General features: G+C 36.1%; 2 protein-coding genes across 2 annotated transcripts; one reads left to right on the top strand and one right to left on the bottom strand.

Annotated features, from left to right (window-relative positions):
- Positions 1-75: 75 nt before the first annotated feature.
- On the bottom strand, positions 76-7507 carry LOC129003841 (coiled-coil domain-containing protein 12-like). Its single transcript, XM_054432168.1, has 3 exons — positions 7488-7507; positions 5248-5386; positions 76-344 (listed from the first exon to the last, which is right to left on the bottom strand). Exons 1-3 carry the CDS (start codon positions 7505-7507, stop codon positions 144-146), a joined length of 360 nt encoding a protein of 119 aa, XP_054288143.1. The 3' UTR covers positions 76-143.
- A 35-nt stretch (positions 7508-7542) lies between these two features.
- LOC129003831 (uncharacterized) lies at positions 7543-22366 on the top strand. The gene is made up of 11 exons (XM_054432156.1): positions 7543-7579; positions 9191-9373; positions 9873-9992; positions 13471-13572; positions 14480-14842; positions 15079-15284; positions 15824-16059; positions 16345-16491; positions 18232-18336; positions 18824-18931; positions 19711-22366. Exons 1-11 carry the CDS (start codon positions 7543-7545, stop codon positions 19790-19792), a joined length of 1689 nt encoding a protein of 562 aa, XP_054288131.1. The 3' UTR covers positions 19793-22366.
- Positions 22367-22640: the final 274 nt, after the last annotated feature.

Raw genomic sequence — 22640 nt, 5'->3', positions numbered from 1 at the left:
CTCCTGATCAAAATGACACTAGTTAGTTAAAACACTAAAGGTTACCACCAAGGTGTTTCACAAAATATAAATTACTTAGGTTCAGTACAAAAATGTATTGGTATTATTTACATGGATATTTACAACCTAAGATCTACAAGTGTCTAGTCCTCGTCAACATCTTCCTGCGTTGCACGAGCTCCTATGTTGACGCTGGTGGCAAGGTCCGTTTGTCCTGTCTTGAGCCGATCTCTAATTAATTCTGTGATGGCCCGCTGAGTTCTCTTCTCTAACCTCTCGAGTTTCTTCGCAACGTCTCGCTCCAATTCCCAGTCTGGTTTGCCAGGAGCCAAATTTGAAAGGTCCTGAAACATAGCAACACAACAATGTAAATATAATTAAATATTAAAATAATTAAATAAAGATTGTGTGGTCTGTATTAATACAAAAATATCAGAAACAGCCAAGCTGAAACAGTCAATAGCATTAACAGTGCTCAAATACAGTTTTTTTACAAACGGCAACAGCATCTCTGGGCAAGAGATGTCCCATTTGCAAAACATGCAGAACTCTGCAATGTGTTTTGGTTACACTATCCATAAGCGTGATCGGGTATCTCCTTTTAAGGATGCTATGGGGTTGTTGTCAATGAATGTAAATATTTTTGTATATATTTATTTTATTATTAGACTCAAGTAGTTTAAAATAACAATGACACATTAATCAATGCTTTGCATGATTTGATTAAAGATTAATTCGAATTGATGCTGTGTACAGGGTGCAGACTTGCAGCCTCAGCCACCGGATCTTAGTACAACAAGAGCCTACTTGGTGCGGAAGCTTGTGGCACAAGGGGATGTGACTCAACGCGAGACCCAGCAAACGCCTTGGCCCACTAAAAGTGCAGCTAAAAGAGGGTGAAAGTTTGAATTTGGCCCAAAGCTCTACAATGATATCGCCAAGCATCTCAAACAGCTGGGAGTCCTAGCTTTCAAAAGATACACAAAAATATTGTAAAATAATTCTATGTATGGTTCTATTTTATCAAACTCGTTGTTTTGATCATAATTAGGCCTACTGCATATGTTATTATTATTTGACAAGAGTAAATCTTTCAGCAGTGTTTTTACTGGGAGACTCAGAGATAAAGGCATTTTTAATTATTGAGCGGAGCGAGCGAAGCGAGCGAAGCTCTTATACGTCGACTCTTATGCATTTCGTAATACGCAAACTCCTCCTAGATGGCTGAATCAATCGTTTTCAAATTTTGCATGGTGATAAAGACCATATCGGTAAGTGCCAACATCTATATGGCATTAAAAAAGTCCCTCAGGAATCCGCCCCACTGGGTCTCAAGGTTTCAATGTAATCCTTATGGAAGCAGTATTTGACACATAAACAAAGACATATGATCAGCTGTTGACTTTTGAATGCAGTAGATAAAGAAATAGCTGATAGCATTATTTCACAGATATTGGAACAGAAACTGTATGGATCATAAATATACTCAAATGACGACACTAGCTTGAGGTCCGTGACGTAGGAAGTGATGAAGGATGTGCAGTGTGGGGGGGGGGGGGAGCAGTCTGGAGTGTGGACACTGTTTATGACGATTAGATTTAGGTATCTGCATTCCTAAAATTCTATGGGAAGGGAGGAAAAGGGTCCACGACGTAGGAAGTGGTGAAGGAAGTAGTCAAGGCGAGCAGTCAGGAGTGTGGGAACTGTTTATGACGATTAGATTAAGGTATCTGCAATCCTAAAATGCTATTGGAAGGGAAGGAAACAGGTCCCCGACGTAGAAAGTGGTGAAGGAAGAGGAGTAAAGACAAGCTGTTTGGGGAATGGGATCTGTTTATGACCATTAGATTATGATATTTGCAATCCTATGATGCTATGGGAAGGGAGAGAAACAGGTCCGTGACGTAGGAAGTGGTGAAGGAAGTAGTAAAGGCAAGCAGGACTGTGGGAACTGTTTGTGACGATTAGATTAAGGTATCTGCAATTCTAAAATGCTATGGGAAGGGAGGAAAACAGGTCCGCGATGTAGGAAGTGGTGAAGGAAGTAGCCAAGGCGAGCTGCCCGGAATGTGGAAACTGTTTATGACGATTAGAATAATGTATCTACAATCTTAAAATGCTATGGGAAGGGAGGGAAACAGGTCCGTGACGTAGGAAGTGGTGAAGGAAGTAGTCAAGGCGAGCTGTCCGGAGTGTGGGAACTGTTTATGACGATTAGATCAAGGTATCTGCAATCCTAAAATGATATGGAAAGGGAGGAAAACAGGTTCGTGACGTAAGACGGGGTGAAGGAAGTAGCAAAGGCCAGTTGTTCGGAGTGTGGGATCTGTTTATGACCAATATATTAAGGTATTTGCAATCCAATAATGCTAAGGGAAGGGAGGGAAACAGGTCTGTGACGTAGGAAGTGGTGAAGGAAGTAGTAAAGGAGAGCAGTCCGGAGAGTGGGAACTTTTTATGACGATTAGTTTAAGGTATCTGCAATCCTAAAATGCTATGGGAAGGGAGGGAAACAGGTCCGTGACGTAGGAAATAGTGAAGGAAGTAGTAAATGCGAGCAGTCCGGAGTTTGGGAACTGTTTATGACGATTAGATTAAGGGATCTGCAAGCCTAAAATGCTGTGGGAAAGAAGGGAAACAGGTCCGAGACGTAGGAAGTGGTGAAGGAAGTAGTCAAGGCGAGCAGTCAGGAGTGTGGGAACTAAACACCTCGACATAGAAAATTGTGAAAGAATTAGTAAAGGCTAGCAGTGTGGAAATAGGGGAATGTTTGTGGAAATTAAATTAACGTATTTCAAATACTAAAATGCTATGGAAAGTGATGAAAACAAGTCCACGATGTAGGAAGTGGCTTAGGAAATAGTAAAGTATGAGCATAGTGTGAGAACCGTCTGTGACAGTTAGATTAATGTATCTTTAATCCTAAAATGCTTTGAGAAGGAAAGGAAACAGGCCCACGACGTAGGAAGTGGTGAAGGAAGTAGTAAAGGCTGGCAATGCAGAGTGGGGGAACCGTTTGGGCAGTAAGATAAATGTATTTAATACTTAAATGCTATGAGAAGGGAAGGAAACAGGCCCTACGATGTAGGAAGTGGTGAAGGAAGTAGTAAGGCTTGCAGTGCAGAGTGTGGGAACTGTCTTTGGCAATTACATTAATGTATCTGCAATCCAAAAATGCTATGAGAAGAGAGGGAATCATGTCCACGACGTAGGGGGTGGTGAAGCAAGTAGTAAAGGTGAGCAGTTTTGAGTGTGGGAATGGATTAATGTATCTGCAAAGCTAAAATGCTATGGGAAGAGACTGTAGACTGTAGGTTAAAATGATTACGAAGCATGAATCGATACATGCAATCGTTTACAATATAAATTTACAACTGAGTTGACAACAGCCCATTTTTACTCCATAGAGGCTAAAAACGATTTTTACTCCCTAAAGAGTAAAAATGCTACTTTAGACCAGCAACGCATGTATTAAAAACGACTGTTTTCACTGCAGTATGACAAAAACAATATAATATGAACCCTTGATGACTCCGCTCAATTTTGTGGATGCCTCTGCGAACGCCACCTATTTAATTTTTGACGTTCCTTTTTAATTTTTACCTTTGATTGTTTAACAAGGATCTTAAAATATCAAAGGTTGATATTTGGACCATCACAAGTAGGCTACCATGACAAACATTGTTATACAACTATTTCTGCAAGTTAATCTCAACAAAAACAGTTTACATGAGCTGCAACCTAGAAGTCAAGCTTAGGACTACAATGTTGGAGAGCTGGGTTTATTACTTTGGTTTAGAAACAAACTCTTTCAATAGAACCTTTGACTATTAGACATTCCATCCCCATGTTAAAGTTGTCGCCAGTTGTTTAAACAAAATTGTCGTAGTTGATGTGAGCCACCTATAGATTGCGCTGATCTAATTTATTGATTTCTTTTGAGTACAAGAATTGTTTTCCAAGTCAGACTGATTTAACGACTTATTGTGAGCTATAGCAACTGTCATGACCCATAAACTGTGTTAGCGACAAAGTTTAACGTACAAAATAGAATTTTAGACACTAGCGCATTTTATAACTGGCTCACACAACAACTATGTTCTTTTTCAATAAATAATTGGCAACAGGTGGTCTATATAGATGGGATGTCTTCTTCAGTATCTAATAGCCAATAATAGAACTCCTTGATTAGAAACAAGTACTTTGGGGTTATTACTCAATTAATTATCAATTAATTGAGAGGGGGACGCCACCTAGGTGTGTATTTTAACCCAAGTATGAGCGAAAGATGAGTGTAGAATGGAGTGAGATGATCTGTGTAGCTTTTTACTGACTAAGATCAGCTGTTTCAGTAGCCAGGATTATTTACTTAAAGCCCAATGATCAGGGACAGCTGGGTCCAGTTTAAAACCATCTTAAAGCTACTGGGTTTTACAAGATGGAACTGGCGACCTTTTAATTGTTAGTCCCTATTACCACTCAGTTACTAATACTGCACATATACTGATCAATGACTAAGTAGTCTAAGGCATATTTAAAGTACAATCTATTTAATCCAAATAATGTAATACAATTATAATGGGAAAGAATTATTGCATGTGTAAGTCTGTTGTTCCATCACGTGAAAACTATGTGTCCAATAGTACTGAGATAGGGTGCATTCAGCAATCGCGTAGGTGAAAGCTTGGCTCAAAATTTTAACCCACTAAAGGATTTGTGAAGTTCATTTCCTTAAATAAAAAAAATCCTTGCAAGCCCCCAGAGAGGCCCCTGGCAACTGTCGTGTACACCCTTAGGGAAATACGGCTCAGAGCATAATACGACTAAACAATGTCTCCATTGTCCTCATTGTATTTTTTACTAAAAATGTGTTGGATACAAATACAAAATTACCCAAAATGTGTTTAATAAATAGAAATATTTTAAACTGTGCCGATAATTTTTTCTTCTATTTTATTTTATTACAGATTTTACAGGGAAATTTACTACTAACCTACACCACAGGAAAGCACCCATTCCAAGCTAAACGCAGACATAAAAATACCCGTTCTTCCCGGTGTGCTGCTGCACAAAAATTGAATGGAATGTAGGCGATACCGGCACTCACTGGTGAGCGTTTAGCGTGGCAGAAAGGAACTAGAGCAGTCACCGGTGAGTGGCCCGCAGCGAACGTGTTAATCAGCTCTCAATCGTAGCAATAATGACTAAGAAAGAACCTTCATAAACATTACATAACTAAACACTGACCAGTTCTTCAATGACCACTTTGGAGTTAGCTGCCTCTAGTTGGGACTTGACTTCACTTTCTACATCTCCAGGTTTAGCTGCAGGAACAACGTTCTCCTTCAGTGATTCATCCTCAGGAACGTAACTCCGGAATTTGGGCCTGGGGAAACACAGAGAATTAATAATCACTTTACTAAGCTAAGCAGTAATATGTGTTAACACTTCATCTAGGCCTACTTACTTTAAGCTGAATTTGAATGTAGGGTGAGTGTAAAATGCAGTCTATGTTACTGACTACGATCAGTCGTTTCTTTAGACAAGATGTTTAAAGACCCAATGAACAAGGACCAGTTTCAAACCATTATAGCTTCTGACATCTCTCAGGATCAAACAGACGACCCTCTTTTTTGGGAGTGTTACACGTTGTTCTATGATATAAGTCAATTTCACAACGTACAAAATATAATTTTTGACAACTTCCAGTATAAACTATTTGACTGTTGCACGGTGTCCAAATCTCATCATGTCCAAATATACAGTTACTGCAAGAAACATAGTCTTTCTACAAGCTTTGAACGTCATGGGATTGGTTGTCATGTTCTTAAAAATTAGCAGTAGACCACGTCCAAAGCCGCTGCTAGTTGCATGACGTCTAATAGCTCAACCCTGTCGCACGACATTCAGAGCTCCTGCATACGGAAGTAAATTAGGTCAAGTTTGGTTAGTTTATGTTAGGGTCGGTTAGGCTAGGTTAGTATACACTATAGTTGGTAAAACAGTTTACAGTGTGCAGGCTCTTTGTACGTCATGGGACAGCGTTGAGATATTGTACATCGTGCAATTGGTGCAATTGGATTTGTACGAGGATGCAACTAATACTTTTTAAAGAGTGGAATGTGCCCTGTTTCACGACAACCAATTTAATGACGTCCAGAGCTTGAAGAAATACAACGTTTATTGCAGTTACTGTACCTTTTGAACATGAGGAGATTTGGACGTCGTGCAACAGTCAAATTATTTTACAGTAGAACCTTTTTAATCCGAACCCTCGTAATCCGAACGTCCACTAATCCGAACAGCTCGGGCTACTCTACACAGAACAGTAGTTCTTCATTGGATACTGTATTTATTGGTATAGGCCTACGCACCGTAATTGTTTCTATTGTAATGTACAGTACTGTTTATTCCCTATGTTTACTACTGTATTAAATAACTAGCTGTGTGCCCGTTCTACGCACCGGGATTTTATCGTGGTCAGTTGAAACCTTCTTATATTAAGAACAGAGCAGTTGGTTTGTATATTTTCAGATATGCTGGCAAAACTATTATATATAAACCTTCGCAAATACAGTAGCTGACAGTTTCAAGCCAAAACAAATGCTTCGCAATTAAATGTCACCCGGATCATGTTGATTCAATGATTAAACCTAAACTAAACAATGCTTTATAGATCTATGAGGCATAGCTCTAAGGTAGGCCTATTATAAAAAGTTACTTTCCACGATGGTTAAAAGTATTTAAAGTACTAAGATACCTCAACCTCACAATTTAACACTTTATTCGGGTTGACATTTTCATGATCAAGGTGCTCTTGTGCTTTCTGTGAAACACTGAGAATTAAGGACATTAATGCGTTACAAACAGAAATACACACAAAAATACAGAAGATAATTAGGGAATTTGCTATGCTTTAAGTATAACAAAGTACATATAAAATTAGTATTTGAAATCTTTGTTAATGTCATCAAATTTTATCATAACAATTTATATTTGCTTGGACTGAAGATGACCCAAAATGCTGTCGAAATGGCGGCTTACTATATGAAATGAAGTACTATAGACGATTTAACTATTTACTATATATATAGTCAATGGTAGGAAATGAAAGTGATACATTGGAAAAGCGAGTTTAGCATAATCTGTAAACCTTTGTTACAATCACCCACTGCAGTTGTGATTTTTTACTTTACACTTTACACAACCGCCATTGAAGCGCCGTCGATGAGTGGAAACCTTGTTTCTAAGCTATTGGCGACGATCATTAATAAATTTAAGTTTCCCAGCCGTATACAACACTGATTCAAGGTGTTCTTTCTGGTTATCAAAACTTATGGTTAAGAGTATTGTGTAAACTATATACTGGGAGGTTATTGTTAGGATTTTGAGTTTTATGAAGAGGGGGTTGCAGTGTTCTAGGCAGTGGAGTCTCAGGTTTTCCCGGATCGTAGTCTTGTGTATGGTTAAGACCTTTTCGATGTTACTTGTGCTTGCTGATCCCCATCAGGTGTTGATACGATATTTTATGTGGGAATGAAAATGCGAGTGGTAGGCCATTACAGCTACTTCTTCATTTGTGAGTGAATGGGTGCTTATATCTATATCTATAAAAGAGGAATAACTATGTATTATGTATGTAAGTATGTATGTGTGTACATACGTTATGGACTCCGAAACCGCTCAACAGATTGTAATGAAACTTTCAGGCATTATTAAGCATCTTTCAAGAATGGTTCGAGTGAAGTTTGGTACAGATCCGTCACAAGGGCTCTGCCCCAGAGTGTTTTAAGTTGGCCAATGTCAGACTTTTTTTATCTACAATGTTTACAAATAAATATAATTTAAAAGCAGATGTTTACTTTTGCCAACTGTTTTGTATGTTTCAGTAATCACAACATTCTGTATTAGCATCATTGAGATATAGATTATAACTAACTGGAGTCACTACTCTCTGGTTAAACATTAGAGAAAAACGTGCCACTGTTTTTGCTAGTTTGTTTATGGAGTTTCGTGTTGATCGGTTGGTGGGATGCTGTCAAATTTCAATTCATTCTAACCTAACCTTACTATTCCTTTGAGGTTAGGCCTATCCGTTATTTCAAGGACTTATATAAAAAAAAACCTATTTAAGACATTGCACGTTAAAACCTGTGCATTTAAAGTTATTTTGAAACATTATAAATTGTTTTTGATAATAAATAAATAGGCTACTAACTTATTTACCTCTTTTCAAGCTATGTGGTGAAAATAGGCAGTCAGGTTTCCTGGTTTGGAGATATTGGTTTAGTCTTGGGTTTACTGTGGCAGGTTTACCTATGGCATTTGATAAAGAACGACCATCGGTTTATGATCTTGTTAAAACGGGTTGATCGTTGATCTTGCTCGTATAATAAACAATAAAACTTATATTGCAATAATAATGTTGACATATTTTTTTTTGCTATCAACAAGACAGACAAAAGGTTGACTGACGCCATCTTGATTTTTTTCCCTCTAATTTGACAAATCCCACTAACCGATCACCTGGCCAACAGTGGGCCAACCTAACAAACAACACGAAGCTCCGTTTTTAAAACACAGAGTGGTTACCCCAGTTAGTTATATTATTATAGCTCAGTGATTAGCATTATCAAAGATTACATATGGCATTAGTCATGATTTGAAATAGTGCCACAGTGTTTCTTCAGAGTGCAGCACATAAAACTATTTTACTTTTGAATAATTCCAAGTGTATTACCATTGACTATATAACACTACCTCTAGGGGTCCCACCTTTAGGCATTAATGTGTTATAATAATAATAAAAGTCATTGTTAAATACCAATATATTGCAGTGTATTTAGTCAATCATCTTTAAATTAAAACTTTACCCACACTATATAAATTATGTTGATTGTTTATTAATTTTATTTATTTTTTAATAATTCAGTCTTATTATGGTGAAATATTTATTAATCATATTTATTAATTATTTAGTTAACCAGTAACTTTCCCTTCAATCCTAGAACATTGCCCCTTATTTTTTAATGTCCACCATCAGTGTGATGATGTTATGTTATAGGTAAATTAACTCAGATGAGGAGTAATACTATTTATTATCATGTTTATGGCATTAATAGAAAAATATTATTTACAATTTTGAAAACCATTTAAGTTTTATAGATTAATTGTTTTATTTAATTTTCAGTGCTGAGGATAGATCACCTTCTATACTTAGAAATAATGAGTCCGAAGAAGAGGTGTAAACGCAGTGTAAGAACAGGAGACCCACCTAGCAACTCTTCAAGCGAATCCAGTTTTTACGAACTATCTGATGTGGAGAGCAGTGCCAGTTCTCATCGTGATAAGTCATTAACCAAACGGAAAAAATGTATGTGTATGAAATTTAATAATTTTAGCTGTAGGTAAATAGAATATGTCCATCAGGCAAGTGTATGTGATGGTATTATTTTTAATAAAGTTCTAGTAGAACGTGGATTATGGTAATTGCATTGTGTTGTTGTGTAACAATTACATACGTGTTGACTTGGGGTTTTTACGAGTTGCTATTGTAACTCTTTGAAATAGCTGGGAAGGGTTATGTGATGGTTAATTCCTGAATAATATTGTACTAGTAAGTGGTTTGCGGACACTGCATTGTCTAATTGTGGAACTATCTTACAAGATGCCTGGGGCCTTTAAAGTTGCTACTGAGACCATATTCTGCAAAATCATAACATAAGTATTTAATAAACTATAATTCCCATTATTAATTTTTTCTTGTTCAGAATTTTCTAAATTAAATGTGTTGTCAAATTGTCACTCATGTAAATATTTTATTAATGTGAAAGCTGATCAATTCATATTACTAACCATGCCTATTTTTTCAGCTAATCACCACGGAAAGTCCTTTACCAAGAAACAGAGGGTAGTGAACACTGAACAACGTGTTCGAGAAATATTGGAGGAATATAGTGAAGACCATGATTCTGACAGCCCTAATGTACAAAGTGAGTAAACTTATGTTCTTTTTTTAATTGCCCTAGTCAGTAGTCTCTTTGCTATTCTGCTATGTTATAAAATCAAATATGCCCCTATCTATTCTTTGTTAAATTATGTTGTTTTTAAAATTGTCCTAGTCAGTAGTCTCTTTGCAATCCTGTTCTCTCATATAATCAAATAGGCCCCAACTATTCTTCGTTAAATTGTGTTGTTTTTAAAATTGTTCTAGTCAGTAGTCTCTTTGCAATCCTGTGTTCTCATATAATAAAATAGGCCCCAACTATTCTTCATTAGTTCAGTCTATTAATGAAATATAAATTTTATAGGCCTAAAGTCATACTTGTTAATTTAGGTCCTTTTTACTATTAAAAAATTAAAATATCCCTTATTATAACCAACTAATGTCACTCAATATGGGTATTAAATCTATTGCTCTTAACCTACCCTAACCTAACCTAAACTAATCTAACCTAACCTAACCCAACCTATCATAACCTAACCCAAACTAACCTAACCTAACCTAACCCAACCTATCCAAACCCTAACCTAAATTCAATTTCAACTGGGGCACTACAAAAGAATTAATTTTCCACAGTGCCATTAGAAGAGGTAGTTACCGTTGCCCAGAAAGGTCGTGCAGGAGCCTTCTCCAAATGTCCCCTACCTGTTGTGAAGAGGTTATCTGCTCTTAACAAAAACGTATCATCTGGTCAAATTTTGCCAACACAGCAACCTGATGTTGCAACTGGTCAGCAAAGTTCAACTCAAGGTAGTAGCTTATCATCTGCCCAATCCCGGCCTGATGTTGCATCTGGTCAGCAAAGTTCAACGCAATGTAGTAGCTTTTCATCTGCCCAATCCCGGCCATCAAATCAATCCAAAACCAAACGCACAGGTGCATCAGGTTCAGCATCTAATCAACATAGAGCGCCCCGGGTTACTACTGTATCTACCCCGCAAGACCAACCTCCTGGTGAACCTCCTTTGCGTCATTATGATCTTGTCTTCGAAGCAGGTGCAGATTATGACCAAGTCCAACTAGAGGAGCTCGCTGATATCATGACGGGTGACGGGCCGACAGGGATGTTGCAGAAAAACCAGCGCAGACCTACTTGTAACATTAGTTTACGAGTCTCCTTTCATAGGCAATTCAAATTGCCAAAGAATGTACGCTCATCACTGTACAGACTCTTTAATGACACATTGCAGTTCCAAGTTAAGCAATGTGTAATCGGCCTTGAAGTACACGAGTCTAGATTGTCTAATTCTGTTGCCCACCTTCAAGCATTTTTCCAGTTTAAGAACAGGGTCTACTTTACGGATGTCAGGAAGCATGTAGTAGAAAACTTTGGCAATGCAGTTACGACCCTAGACGTAGGTGGAGTAGGTACAGTAAAGACATTCCGATCCTACTGTTCGAAAGATGATCCCGACTGTTTTAACATTGGACCACACAAAGATCTCCATCAGTTTGCGAAGAGTATCATATCGCTTAAGGACCAACAAGTTTTCCGATATTCATCCAAGATAGCCTTCCAGTCGCGAAATTGTCTCAACTACACCGAAAAGTGTCACGAAGAGCTGAGGCTTATGTCTGTTCCAGATTTTGCTGGGTTTCAGTATCAGAAGCTACCTCCAATTGGTTGGTGCAAAGAACTCATAGATCATATAAAGTACTTTATTGACAATCCCAATAACGAAAGTGTCAGGCAGCGTAGACATTTGGTATTGCACGGTATGCCTGGTACAGGGAAGAGCACGGCTGTTAGACTTCTGTTTACAAAGATAGACCATGAGCATCGTGTTTTTTTTCCTCGAGATCAAGGCAGTTTTATCCTCAGTGGTTTGAAGGCTGGACATCATAAGTGCATTGTATTTGATGAGCTCAGTTATCGGCAATATAAAGCGAACATGTCATTGTTCAAAAAGCTATTTTCTGGAGACAAGTTAACCATAGACGAGAAGGGTGTCAGTGTAGGAAATACTCTGGAATGGCGTTCACCAATCATATGCACGACCAACGAGGACATCACTACTTGGCACGACCCAGCACTAACAACTCGAGTAAAGTATGTTCAGGTTAATGAGAGCATAACCGAATTGATTGCCACCTATTGTGCTGCCACTAATGTAGACCCTAATACATTTAATCAAGAACCCGTTGAAGTCATACAACTGCGCAAGGATGTTGACCTACAGATGTGTGTTGTTGATGGAGTAATAGAGCGGAAGAAGATTCAACATGATCTCAATTTGTACATCCCTAATGAACTGTTGGAACCAGTCACTGATGAATCTGTGGATGAACTATTGTCCCCATCTAGGAGTATCGGTTTGTCTGAGGCCATGTCAATATCACCATGTCTTGTAGGCTCTGTAGTGGATAGCCCTGATTCTCCAGCTGCTACTGCTCGTCAGGCTGCTTTTCAGAAACTTCACCAAGCACGTGCCAGGAGGGGTACGCATCGCCGGAGACTCACTTTCGACTCTCCAGGTTCCTCGCGTAAACAACAGTTTGCCACACCTCAAAAGCCATCAATTACTAACCGTAGGCAACGACCCATCCGGCCTGCATCATCGACTCCTAGAAAAACATCCACACCAAATTGTTTTCTCAAGGTTGCATCCCAATCAATGCCTAACCTTTCAGTCAGGACCCCAGTGATGTCACCTACCAATCAGCTCTTATTTACTCCTGTTCCAGTTTCTCCTAATATAACATCTACTCTCACTCCTATATTTTCAGCTAGTTACCCAACCAATTCTCTACCGTTCATCCTGACAAATTCACCACAATTTAGTGTGTCATCCGAAGGTTCTGCCGATCGTTCCATAGTGTTTCTAGGCCAATCCCCACAAACTGTTACTAGTGGGCCTGAATCTTTAAGTGTTATAGTACCACCCAATACCACAGTCACCATGATACCATCACAACCAGGTCCTACTTCCAACCCTGTCCATGATTCAGGCGTGTCTAATACCCCAGCCACCTCAGCTCATACCCTCTTTCAATCATACCCCAACTCCGCTGTAGCAGACCAGCCTGGCAGTCAATAGTGGTGTGTATTGTTTACTAAACCATACTAATAATAATACATAATATAAAGATTTTGTTTGAAAATTACTATCCTGCAATATTAATTGTATAAACTGTTGTGATATTTGAATAATCATTGATATAATATATCTATCAAAAAATATTTAGGCAGTTTTCCTTGTAGCAAACAAGTTATTGTCAAACGTATAGTTTAACAGTGCAACAAATTAAGAGTATTATGAATTTGTTTAATCTGAAGTGAAGTTTTATAATTTAAATAAAATTTTAATCTGTTATAACTTTGTAGTAATTAATATTCAGAATCAACACTTTATGAATATGGATTTGTAAATTATGAACAATTTAGTAATGTTATGAATAGAAATTAAGAAATGTATATACTAAATAGATTCCGATTTATTTATATCAATACTCTTTGCTATTTTCAGTAACACCATATGGCAGCGACCCTGAATTTGTAAGGCAGCTTGAGAGGGACATACTTTTTCAGGGAACCAACACTAAGTCAACAGCAACACTAACATATGACGGTATGTAGGATTGTTTGATGTATTTAATAATGTTGTGTTTTATATAATTTTGCGTTAGGGTATGTGTGATGGATTCTACAGTTATAAATAATAATCTAGGTAGTATGGCACCTTGTCTGGCGGTGTTGTCAATGAGTATTGTATATATGCTTTTTAAAAAAATTTGTAATAAATGTTCTTCTAATATGATTAATTTTTATTAAATTTAAATCTGTATAGTGTTTTGTTCGCTTCACCCAAACAAGAAATCAAATATAATCATACCACTCAGTAATAGGTAATAATACTCTCAGATGTTAAAGGATGAAACCAACGATTTAATCAATTTGATAATAATCACTCGCTTAAACCTTGTCATAGCGGAAGCCAGTGCCATAAACCTTATTGTATCACCTACAAATGGGAGTCAGGATCCCTTCCAAGTCCCGCATGGCGCTAATAAACAGCACAACTCAGTCCGGTACCTCAACTCAGTCCCACTTTATTTTTGGCACAAGGCTGCCGCATACAGTCCCACATTCAAACGGGTTTCGGTATCCGTATCAAGTCCCGTATGGCGCATATAAATGGCACCCTGCATCTGCCTCTCAGTCTGTTTCGAAAATTTGGTCCCTAATCATTAATCATACAATGGTGGGAACAAGGACACACTAGGAACACTCAGAAATAGTTAACAATACCCTCACACATCAAACGACAATACTAACGAGTGAAGAAACCTGATAATATTACAATTTCAAGCATTTTTACTTAGCATTTATTTGTAAAAAGGAACATAATGGAAGCTGGGGCTAATTACTGTCAATTTCTTGTTATGCTTGTGTATAGTATTGTTGTAAATCATGTGCAAATTTAGACTATTGATGAATAGTGTACTAATGTAAATTTGTTTTATTTTCTGTTTCAGTGTTCAGGAAGTCAGCTCAAAATAGTTTGCACTATTTGTTTTATATATGGTTCTGCAAGACTGCACAAACAAATTTCTACGTGGAGCCCATACTTGGCCTCAAGTACCCACTTGTCCACCTTATAAGGGACCCTCAAGCAAAATGGGACGTATCGTCAGGTGTTCCTGGTCCTGTTGTGTCGCTGGTGTTGGATTCCTTGTGTTATTACCAGACCTTTTCAAAGACCCAGAAAAAGAATTTATCAAAATCGCTCAGGCGCTTTGGTAGACGACTCCTGGATAAAGGGACTTACCGATCTCCAAGTACCATCCACGGCAGCCTAGCCACACTCCCTCCTACCAGTATATTCCAAATAGGCAGTGGTGAGTATTATATCAAATAGTAATCCTCACTAAAACTTATTGTAATACTAATCAATATAGAGGCATAGTAAACTATCATATCGGAATTTATAATATTACAGGAATAATGCATCAAACCCATATAAACATATCACCTTTGTAACAAATCTCAATCTCAACCCCCTAAATTCTTCAATAATCCATTAACACCATAAAACCAATAACCCACAATTAATTCAAATTGCTCTTTTTTCCAGTGAAGTTTCCAAGCTGTCTTTTCAAGGAGCGAGCAGTTATAAAACTCTTCAATGAGATCAGGAAGAATGGATTTGGGGTTCTGCAGGGAACATCTGCTGCCGCCAAGGAAATTGCAGAACTCGACTCAATGGAATTGGATAACAAACGGCTGCGGAAATTAAATGAAGAGAAGCAGAACCTTCGAGAGAAAATTAAGCGAGCAGAGGTATGTATATAATTTTATAATGTAGGTGAAATTTAAAATCATTAGAAACTCTTAACATTACTCTACTCAGCCGTGGTTGTATACCATCTCTTATTCTTCATAATTTTGTTAATCAAGTGGCAAATAACATCAATCCTAACCTAATCTGATTGAAAACTTAAGCGGTATGGGCTTAAAATCTCTTTGCGTAATTGCTCTACGTTGAATTTTAGAGTCAGAATTAAACGAGCAGTGGTAAGTGTTAAGTATACAGTAGGGTGTAGAAAATGGTCAAGTAAAATCAAATAATCAGTAAATTTGGGCTAATAATAAGGATGTTGTATTATATATTTCTTTGTATTTGTCTTTCCAATCCGAGCAATATTGTCATAATGAAATTTTTTTTTATTGCAGGTCATGATATGCATTGTGAAATGTGTTTGCTGTTTTAACAATATATTATTTGGAATCATTTGTATATGGCAAAAACTTTTTATTAAATCCCATTTGTTGTGAAAAATCATGCCATGTAGTCCTAATTGTTGTTGTGTTGTTTGTAGGATGGGATAGCGGAGTACGAGCGAGTTCTTCACGAGAAATTGGAGCAATACAAAATGGTGGCGGCGGCTGATGATGCCTTTGAGCGGCTGGTGAAGCACGTTCGTAAGTTGCCACTCAATGGTCTTGAGGGCATCTGCCTTGCGATGGTCAGGAGGGTACTGATGCAGACCGACCCCCCTCCCAGGAGTTTAGTCGATTTCATAAATGTCACCCTCGAAGTGCAATCGGATTGGAGGTTTGTATATTTAATTTAAAATTTATTGCATCTACTAATAATTGGTGCCTGCTTAGTATACAGAATGTGTTATCAAAGGCCTTCGGTGGTGTACTACTTTCATGTTTCCCTCATAGGTACAAAATTACTAACTAAAAACATTCAAACTATCTTCTGCCGTTCTATAACTTTGGTTTCCATGCAACTCATTAAACAAGATCTAATGTTTTCGAATTGGTTGTTCATCCTAGCAGTTGTTATATCATATATATATATATATATACTAAATATATTTTAATTTTTCAGGAATGAGCCTAAACCTCAGTGCTTCTGTGAGATGAGGTACTGCTGGACTTCACACATGCCTAGGCTCAGGGCTCATTATGAGGCACCCCGCCAAACGACAGTTGTCCGCCATCCACCCCAACTCACTCCCATTTCAACTCATTCAAGGTAATTTCCAACACATCTATTATATTCTTAACGAATGCCTATTTATATACTATTTACCACACCATAACACATTATCATTACTATAAATGCTAACCAATTGCAGCCATTAAACCCATTATACTCTACCTATTACCCTGTCCCCACAAATACAGTAGAACACTATAACAAGACCTCTTTGAAATTCAAAATTAGACGGTATTAATGTTGACTTTTCTGTGAAATATGTCCAGACAATCTATTAGTTGTGTAAAATTTAATTGGTAATTGAAAATGCTTTTTGTTAACTAGTGTCACAACATATAGTGGGTATTATTATTAATGCTCTACTGTATACCTGAAACATTGTTTAATAACATAGGCTATGTTAATACCACTCCCATATACAGTTATATACTAAATATTATGTTAAACAAAATTATAATCACCATACACATCCCTTTTTAAAACGTTTTTATTAGGTCGCTTTCTTGTCCGCTACAAATTTTGCAACCGATTTTATACTAACTTCCCGATGAGCTAGGGACTTGAAACTTGAAACATATCTCACAAATGGAAGACAATGCAATATTATACAATTTAATTTTCATATTTCCCTTGGGCTACGCCCCATGGGCTTGTTTTTATTAAATCGATTTCTTGCAAATTTTGATACTTCCCGATGAGCTAGAGACTTGAAATTTGAAACATAGCTCACAAATGGATGACATTGCAATATTATATCATTTAATTTTCATATTTCCTTTCGGGCTACGCCCCATGGGCTTGTTTTTATTAGCTCGCTTTCCTACAAATTTTGATATCAATTTTAAACGATGTAACCGATAAGCTAGAGACTTGAAATTTGAAACATAGCTCACAAATGCATGACAATGCGATATTATATCATTAAATTTTCATATTTCCCTTGGGCTACGCCCCATGGGCTTCCAAATTTTTCATGTTTACATTTTGAAAGGATGTAAATATATCAACTAATTTAAGTCAGCTGTAACTACTTAAATTTGACAGTTCAAAAAGCAGAGGTTAAGAGGTACAGGTTCTGCTCCCAAGAGATTCTTTATACAAACAAACATTTCAAAATAAAGATAAACAATCTAATTGCAGATATAAAGGAGTTTGTTAATAATGTCGTTTGTTATTTATTTAGTATTCTATAAAGTAAACAATAAATCAAATAGATTGATATATTTATAGTTAGTAGGTAGGCCATACATGCAATCTAATACATAATTATATGCAAAGAAACTCAAATAAACCTTAGATTTCCCACATGCCTCTGTCTTAATCTGATATAGACGCTTGAAATAGATTTAACATGCACACACATTAAAACTAAAAAGTATAAAATAATTTATAAATAAAAAACTTTTTTAAACAAAACGTTTTTAAACGCCCTAAAAAGTAGAAAATAGTTTACAAATAATTTATAAATATGTTGAGAGAGTATAAATACTTGTACGATTTAAAACGAAAAACGTGGGGTGCATGCAATAGATAGTTTACAATTACCTTCACCTACTGAACTAATGTATTATTATCAATTAATTGCATGCACCCAACGTTTTTCGTTTTAAATCGTACAAGTATTTATACTCTCTCAACATATTTATAAATTATTTGTAAACTATTTTCTACTTTTTAGGGCGTTTAAAAACGTTTTGTTTAAAAAAGTTTTTTATTTATAAATTATTCAACAATTATTTACCGCTGTTTCTAAAGTATCATGGGTCATTGTTTCAGGTCAGATCCAGTAATGACTTCTCCCAGAACTTTGCAAGAAGAGCAACTCCCCATTATACCAGAAGAAGGGCTCCAATCTGAACAAAATGATGTTGAGTCAAATTGGTAAGTTCCAGTAAATACATGAATTTCAAACTTGTTCACACTTATTAAAACTGTAACATTAACAAAAAATTCTATTTGTCAGTTAACTGTTCATGAGTTGTATACTGCACAGCAATACCGGAAGGAAATTGGAGCTCATGTTTTAATAAATTATTAATTATTATGGCTTGTATAGTAACCTACTTTCACCAACATTATGTACTGGGTTATCCTGGTCTAAATGTTTTCACCATTTGCTTTGCATAAGTCATGTGGCTCCCTGTGTGTCATTGGGATTTCGGTGCAATAACATACCTAATGGTATTTTTAAAATTTTTAGTTATTTGCCTGTAAATGTTCTATTTGCCTATAAATGTATTGCATTAGTTGTTTTTATATTATTAAATTATGTACCTAAACTCAGGGTTGCTGATCTTCCATCTTATACTCTATGTCAATAGTCCATAGTAATTATAAATAATTCAACACTCTTGTTTTATGTTCATAGTGCTTCAGTAACAGTAGCTGGCGAAGGAGGGGAATCCGATGTTGAAAGAGGGGGTGTGTCCAGCGCTCACGGCAGCGAAGCTGAGCAGGGGACTCGTCCCAAACGTAGGTGTGTATTCTCTCATTCTTCTTAGGCTGGCCATTTATTCTATATCAAACCAAATTGTCATTGCAATATATATATGCAATTGCTGATTGGGAAATACATCTATATAAAATTGGTAAATGTATTTCCATTGGCTTCATTTGGAATAGTTTATGAGATTAGGTTCATTGTATTGCTATTATAAAGCTATGGATTTTAATTTTATGCCCATTTATCTCAACATATTTAACACCAGCCGTATATATTGTAGTTAGTATTGTTTGTTAGATGCATTGTAATTGAAAACTTGTAAGAATAATGTAATTAGCCATCTATATTGTTTATTGTTGTTTTTAAAAGTTATTAAGTGACCCCGCACCGAAATTATATCCCTCATAACGGCACCAATACTACTCCCATGTTTATCATCTAATCGCCACCCTAAGTAGCACCAATCTGAAGGTATTATTGGCACTATGTATTGGTCCCTTGTTACCGGACTACTATTTGGTCCCTCTTATGGTATCAATCCGTCACCGTAATCGGTACCAATATGTTGGTATCTTTGGCACCGTGTAGTAGTCCCATGTCACGGGACTACAATACACACCCTTTTGTATGTTCTTAATGAACCTATATCAACCTATATGAATGAAATATATCATTTTCTTATTTCTCATATGTATTTACCTCTAACAGGTTCAGGGAAGTATTTAATTTTAAAGCTTCATGCTAATCAGCTTTACAGTCATTATTAATGAATCATCTACTTCAAATTTTTTATGAGTGTTTGCTTGTTGCAGCAGGAGGGGAGGAGCCAGCAATGCCGCTAAAAAGTGCAACGTCTTTCTTCGAAGTCGGAAGCGGGACCCATCTCCTGTTTGATTGGTTAATTTGACTACAAGCCCTTAATATTATGTGAGATTGTAACAAAGCTCTTTTCAAATAATTCTTCCATAACGGAACCCTTTTAATAATTACAATAGATTTCTCTCATTAGTATTTCATTTTCATATTATATAATTTTCAATGTATCTTTTTTTATCATTTGCAGTCATGGATTTCCAAATTTTATTATTTTTCAATATCTAAGTATAGTAGTCAGTTAAGCCAACAATTTTCATGGGCCTTTTGCTATATGAAGGTACAAGTTCCTTTTGAGCCCATAATCAAAATGGAAGCAAGATACAGTTGGTGGTACATTGAATTGATTTTATTATATGATTATATTTATTTCCCATAAATTCTTTTCTTAAAAATAGCTTTAATAAATATTATTAATATATAAATAATGTAATTATAATAAGTAATTATTTTGATTTTTAAGTCTAATTTCTAACTGCAATAAATTCTGTATCATATATAACATTCTCTTTACCACCACATTCCAGTCAACTAGTATGTTTACCTGAATGGTGTTGAATGTGTTTCATTACGATCCGTCTAGGCGAAAGGTTAAGCGTGAATGTGTTTAATTAGGTTTAAGGATTTATGGCCATATAAATTTACCATTTAATGGTCATTTATATATTTTCCTGGCACTGTCACATTAATGCTATAGCACCAGTTGGCTGTGTTGATGTAATTTCATCCCCAGTTAATTTGGTTTATAGTAGTGGTAGTGTCTAAATTATGAATAAAGACTAACCAATTTATTGACATCAATTTTCATTTGTAGCGGACAGCTCGTACGGAGGCCATGTGGGATGTGTCTGTGCAATGGGGTAAAACTTGTTGTGTGGGCAGATTCCGGGTGGTAACTCCATGTCTGTTCTGCTTGTAGGCGGATCGTCTTCCCCATGTTCGGTGTCCTATGCCCCGTCCCATTTTTCCAAAGCCTGGACACTGTTTTGGCTAGCATTTCGCTAGCCGTTTATTATTAGCGTCACACTTCACCTGTAATCCTGTTAGCAGTGGGGGGATTATGGGTTAATATTCTAGCCACTACCCATACCGTTAGCTTATATTGCTCGGTATCGTGGTGGGTGTCAGCTGTCACCCCCACGTTAAAAACCCTTGACTCAGAGTAAATCTTTGTCAATAAAAACTACTTTCTTTGTGGTGTGGTCGTGCTGTTTAAAATGGAAGAATATTTGATTGAGCTTTCCGATTCATGTCAAGTATATAGATATGATTTCTATTCTATGAATTTTTTGTATTATATTGAAGTTCAATATTTGTGCATTGTATAGTAAAAACTTTTGTTTTTCTCTACTATTATAACAAAATCACTCGTTTTACTACATTTGCTGTGTTCAGTTTTATTTTCATCCATTATGTATATGTTAGATGATAGGGGGTCAGTGTTTTAATATTGTTAACTATTGCTTTAAAAATATATCTATGTAATATTAATAATAGACTAGGCAAGTTCGCTCTATTGCCAACCTTTTTATATTAATAGTCCTATGCGTTGTTATTGTTGGCAACGTGTATTGCGGTAAAAGAAATACTCTTAACACTCTTAATGCCATTGTATTGTTATTTCAAGATTTTATAATTGAGTATGATATGATGGCTGTGACTAGTTAATAATGTTTGTATATTTGTTGTAATATAATGAGGTTTATTATTGTGTTGCTAGGTGGGTCTTTGTATTTATAATTGTTTTGTAAATCGTGTGTTTTGTAAATTAAGCTTGTTATTTAATTAAACTGTAATGTAAAGTGCATTGTATAGGGTGTCCCACGAAGGGGTTTAAACGTTTGATTTTATATTACGCGCCCATTCATGCACCGAACTTTTTGAAACTTTACACAGTTTACAAGGTAGGTTTTAAAAATATTCTGGAAAAATTTCAACTCCCTAACCTTAGAAGAAACAAAATGGCGGCATATTGAAAAAGTTACTTTAAAACATTAAAAAAGGTATTTTTGGTTTTATAAAATATTTTTATTGTTACTTTCCAGGGCAATATGACTTAAAAAAAAGAAAAAATTAGAACATAGCCAAATGGAAAACTAAAAATTAATCAAACAACTAATAAATAATAATAATAAATAAATAACTAATAATAAATCATGAAAGTAGTTTTTATAGAAAGCACATTGGTAAATTTGTCAATAAGCCGCCATTTTGTTTCTACTAAGGTTAGGGAGTTGAAATTTTTCCAGAATATTTTTAGAACCTACTTTGTAAACTGTGTAAAGTTTAAAAAGGTTTGGTGCATGAATGGGCACGTAATATAAAATCAAACGTTTAAACCCCTTCGTGGGACACCCGGTGTATATCATATATATAATATTGCTAGGTGGGTCTTCTGATGATATGAGTTATATTAAGATACGAATAATGTATTGTAAGTGTTTCTTCAATTTACTGTTAAAACTGTAAGCTGTGTGTAATCTGCGTTATGAATTATCAAATAACTGTTTTACAACAATGTAACTTTGTTATTTCACATAAGCTTAGTTTTCAACATGACTAAATGGCATTGTGCCATTAATTTGCTTCATATTATGTTCATATTTCTATAGTGAAATGTTCAAATTAAATTTTAAATAAAACTTTTTTATATCATGTTACTTTATTAGCCTATTCACTACCCGACTATATTCTATTAAAATTAGTGCACTGGTATGACCTTGAAAATTCTGAACTATACATGTTGCCTACCAAGGTCTTGTAATTTACATCACTTTAATATCAACATATATCAAATTCTTACCAAAATATTTTGTATCAAGATGAACACCAGTTCATCACAGTTTATTTTGATTACAATTGTTTTATT

The sequence above is a fragment of the Macrosteles quadrilineatus genome, unplaced genomic scaffold (assembly GCF_028750875.1).
Source record: "Macrosteles quadrilineatus isolate MER2022 unplaced genomic scaffold, UCM_ALF_1.0 Scaffold_1__1_contigs__length_201487025, whole genome shotgun sequence".
Taxonomy (NCBI): Eukaryota; Metazoa; Arthropoda; class Insecta; order Hemiptera; family Cicadellidae; genus Macrosteles; species Macrosteles quadrilineatus.
This window is presented reverse-complemented; position numbering and strand designations above follow the sequence as displayed.

Excerpts from the sequence above, each read along its gene's own strand:
- LOC129003831 (XM_054432156.1), top strand. The coding sequence starts at position 7,543 with ATGCGAGTGGTAGGCCATTACAGCTACTTCTTCATTT. Across the intron at positions 9,993-13,470 it reads TGACAGCCCTAATGTACAAA|TAACACCATATGGCAGCGAC; the intron begins GTGAGTAAACTT and ends TGCTATTTTCAG. Across the intron at positions 18,932-19,710 it reads GGGACTCGTCCCAAACGTAG|CAGGAGGGGAGGAGCCAGCA; the intron begins GTGTGTATTCTC and ends TGCTTGTTGCAG.
- LOC129003841 (XM_054432168.1), bottom strand. The coding sequence starts at position 7,507 with ATGGGGATCAGCAAGCACAA. Across the intron at positions 5,387-7,487 it reads ATGGGGATCAGCAAGCACAA|GCCCAAATTCCGGAGTTACG; the intron begins GTAACATCGAAA and ends GTGTTTCCCCAG. Across the intron at positions 345-5,247 it reads AAGTGGTCATTGAAGAACTG|GACCTTTCAAATTTGGCTCC; the intron begins GTCAGTGTTTAG and ends GCTATGTTTCAG.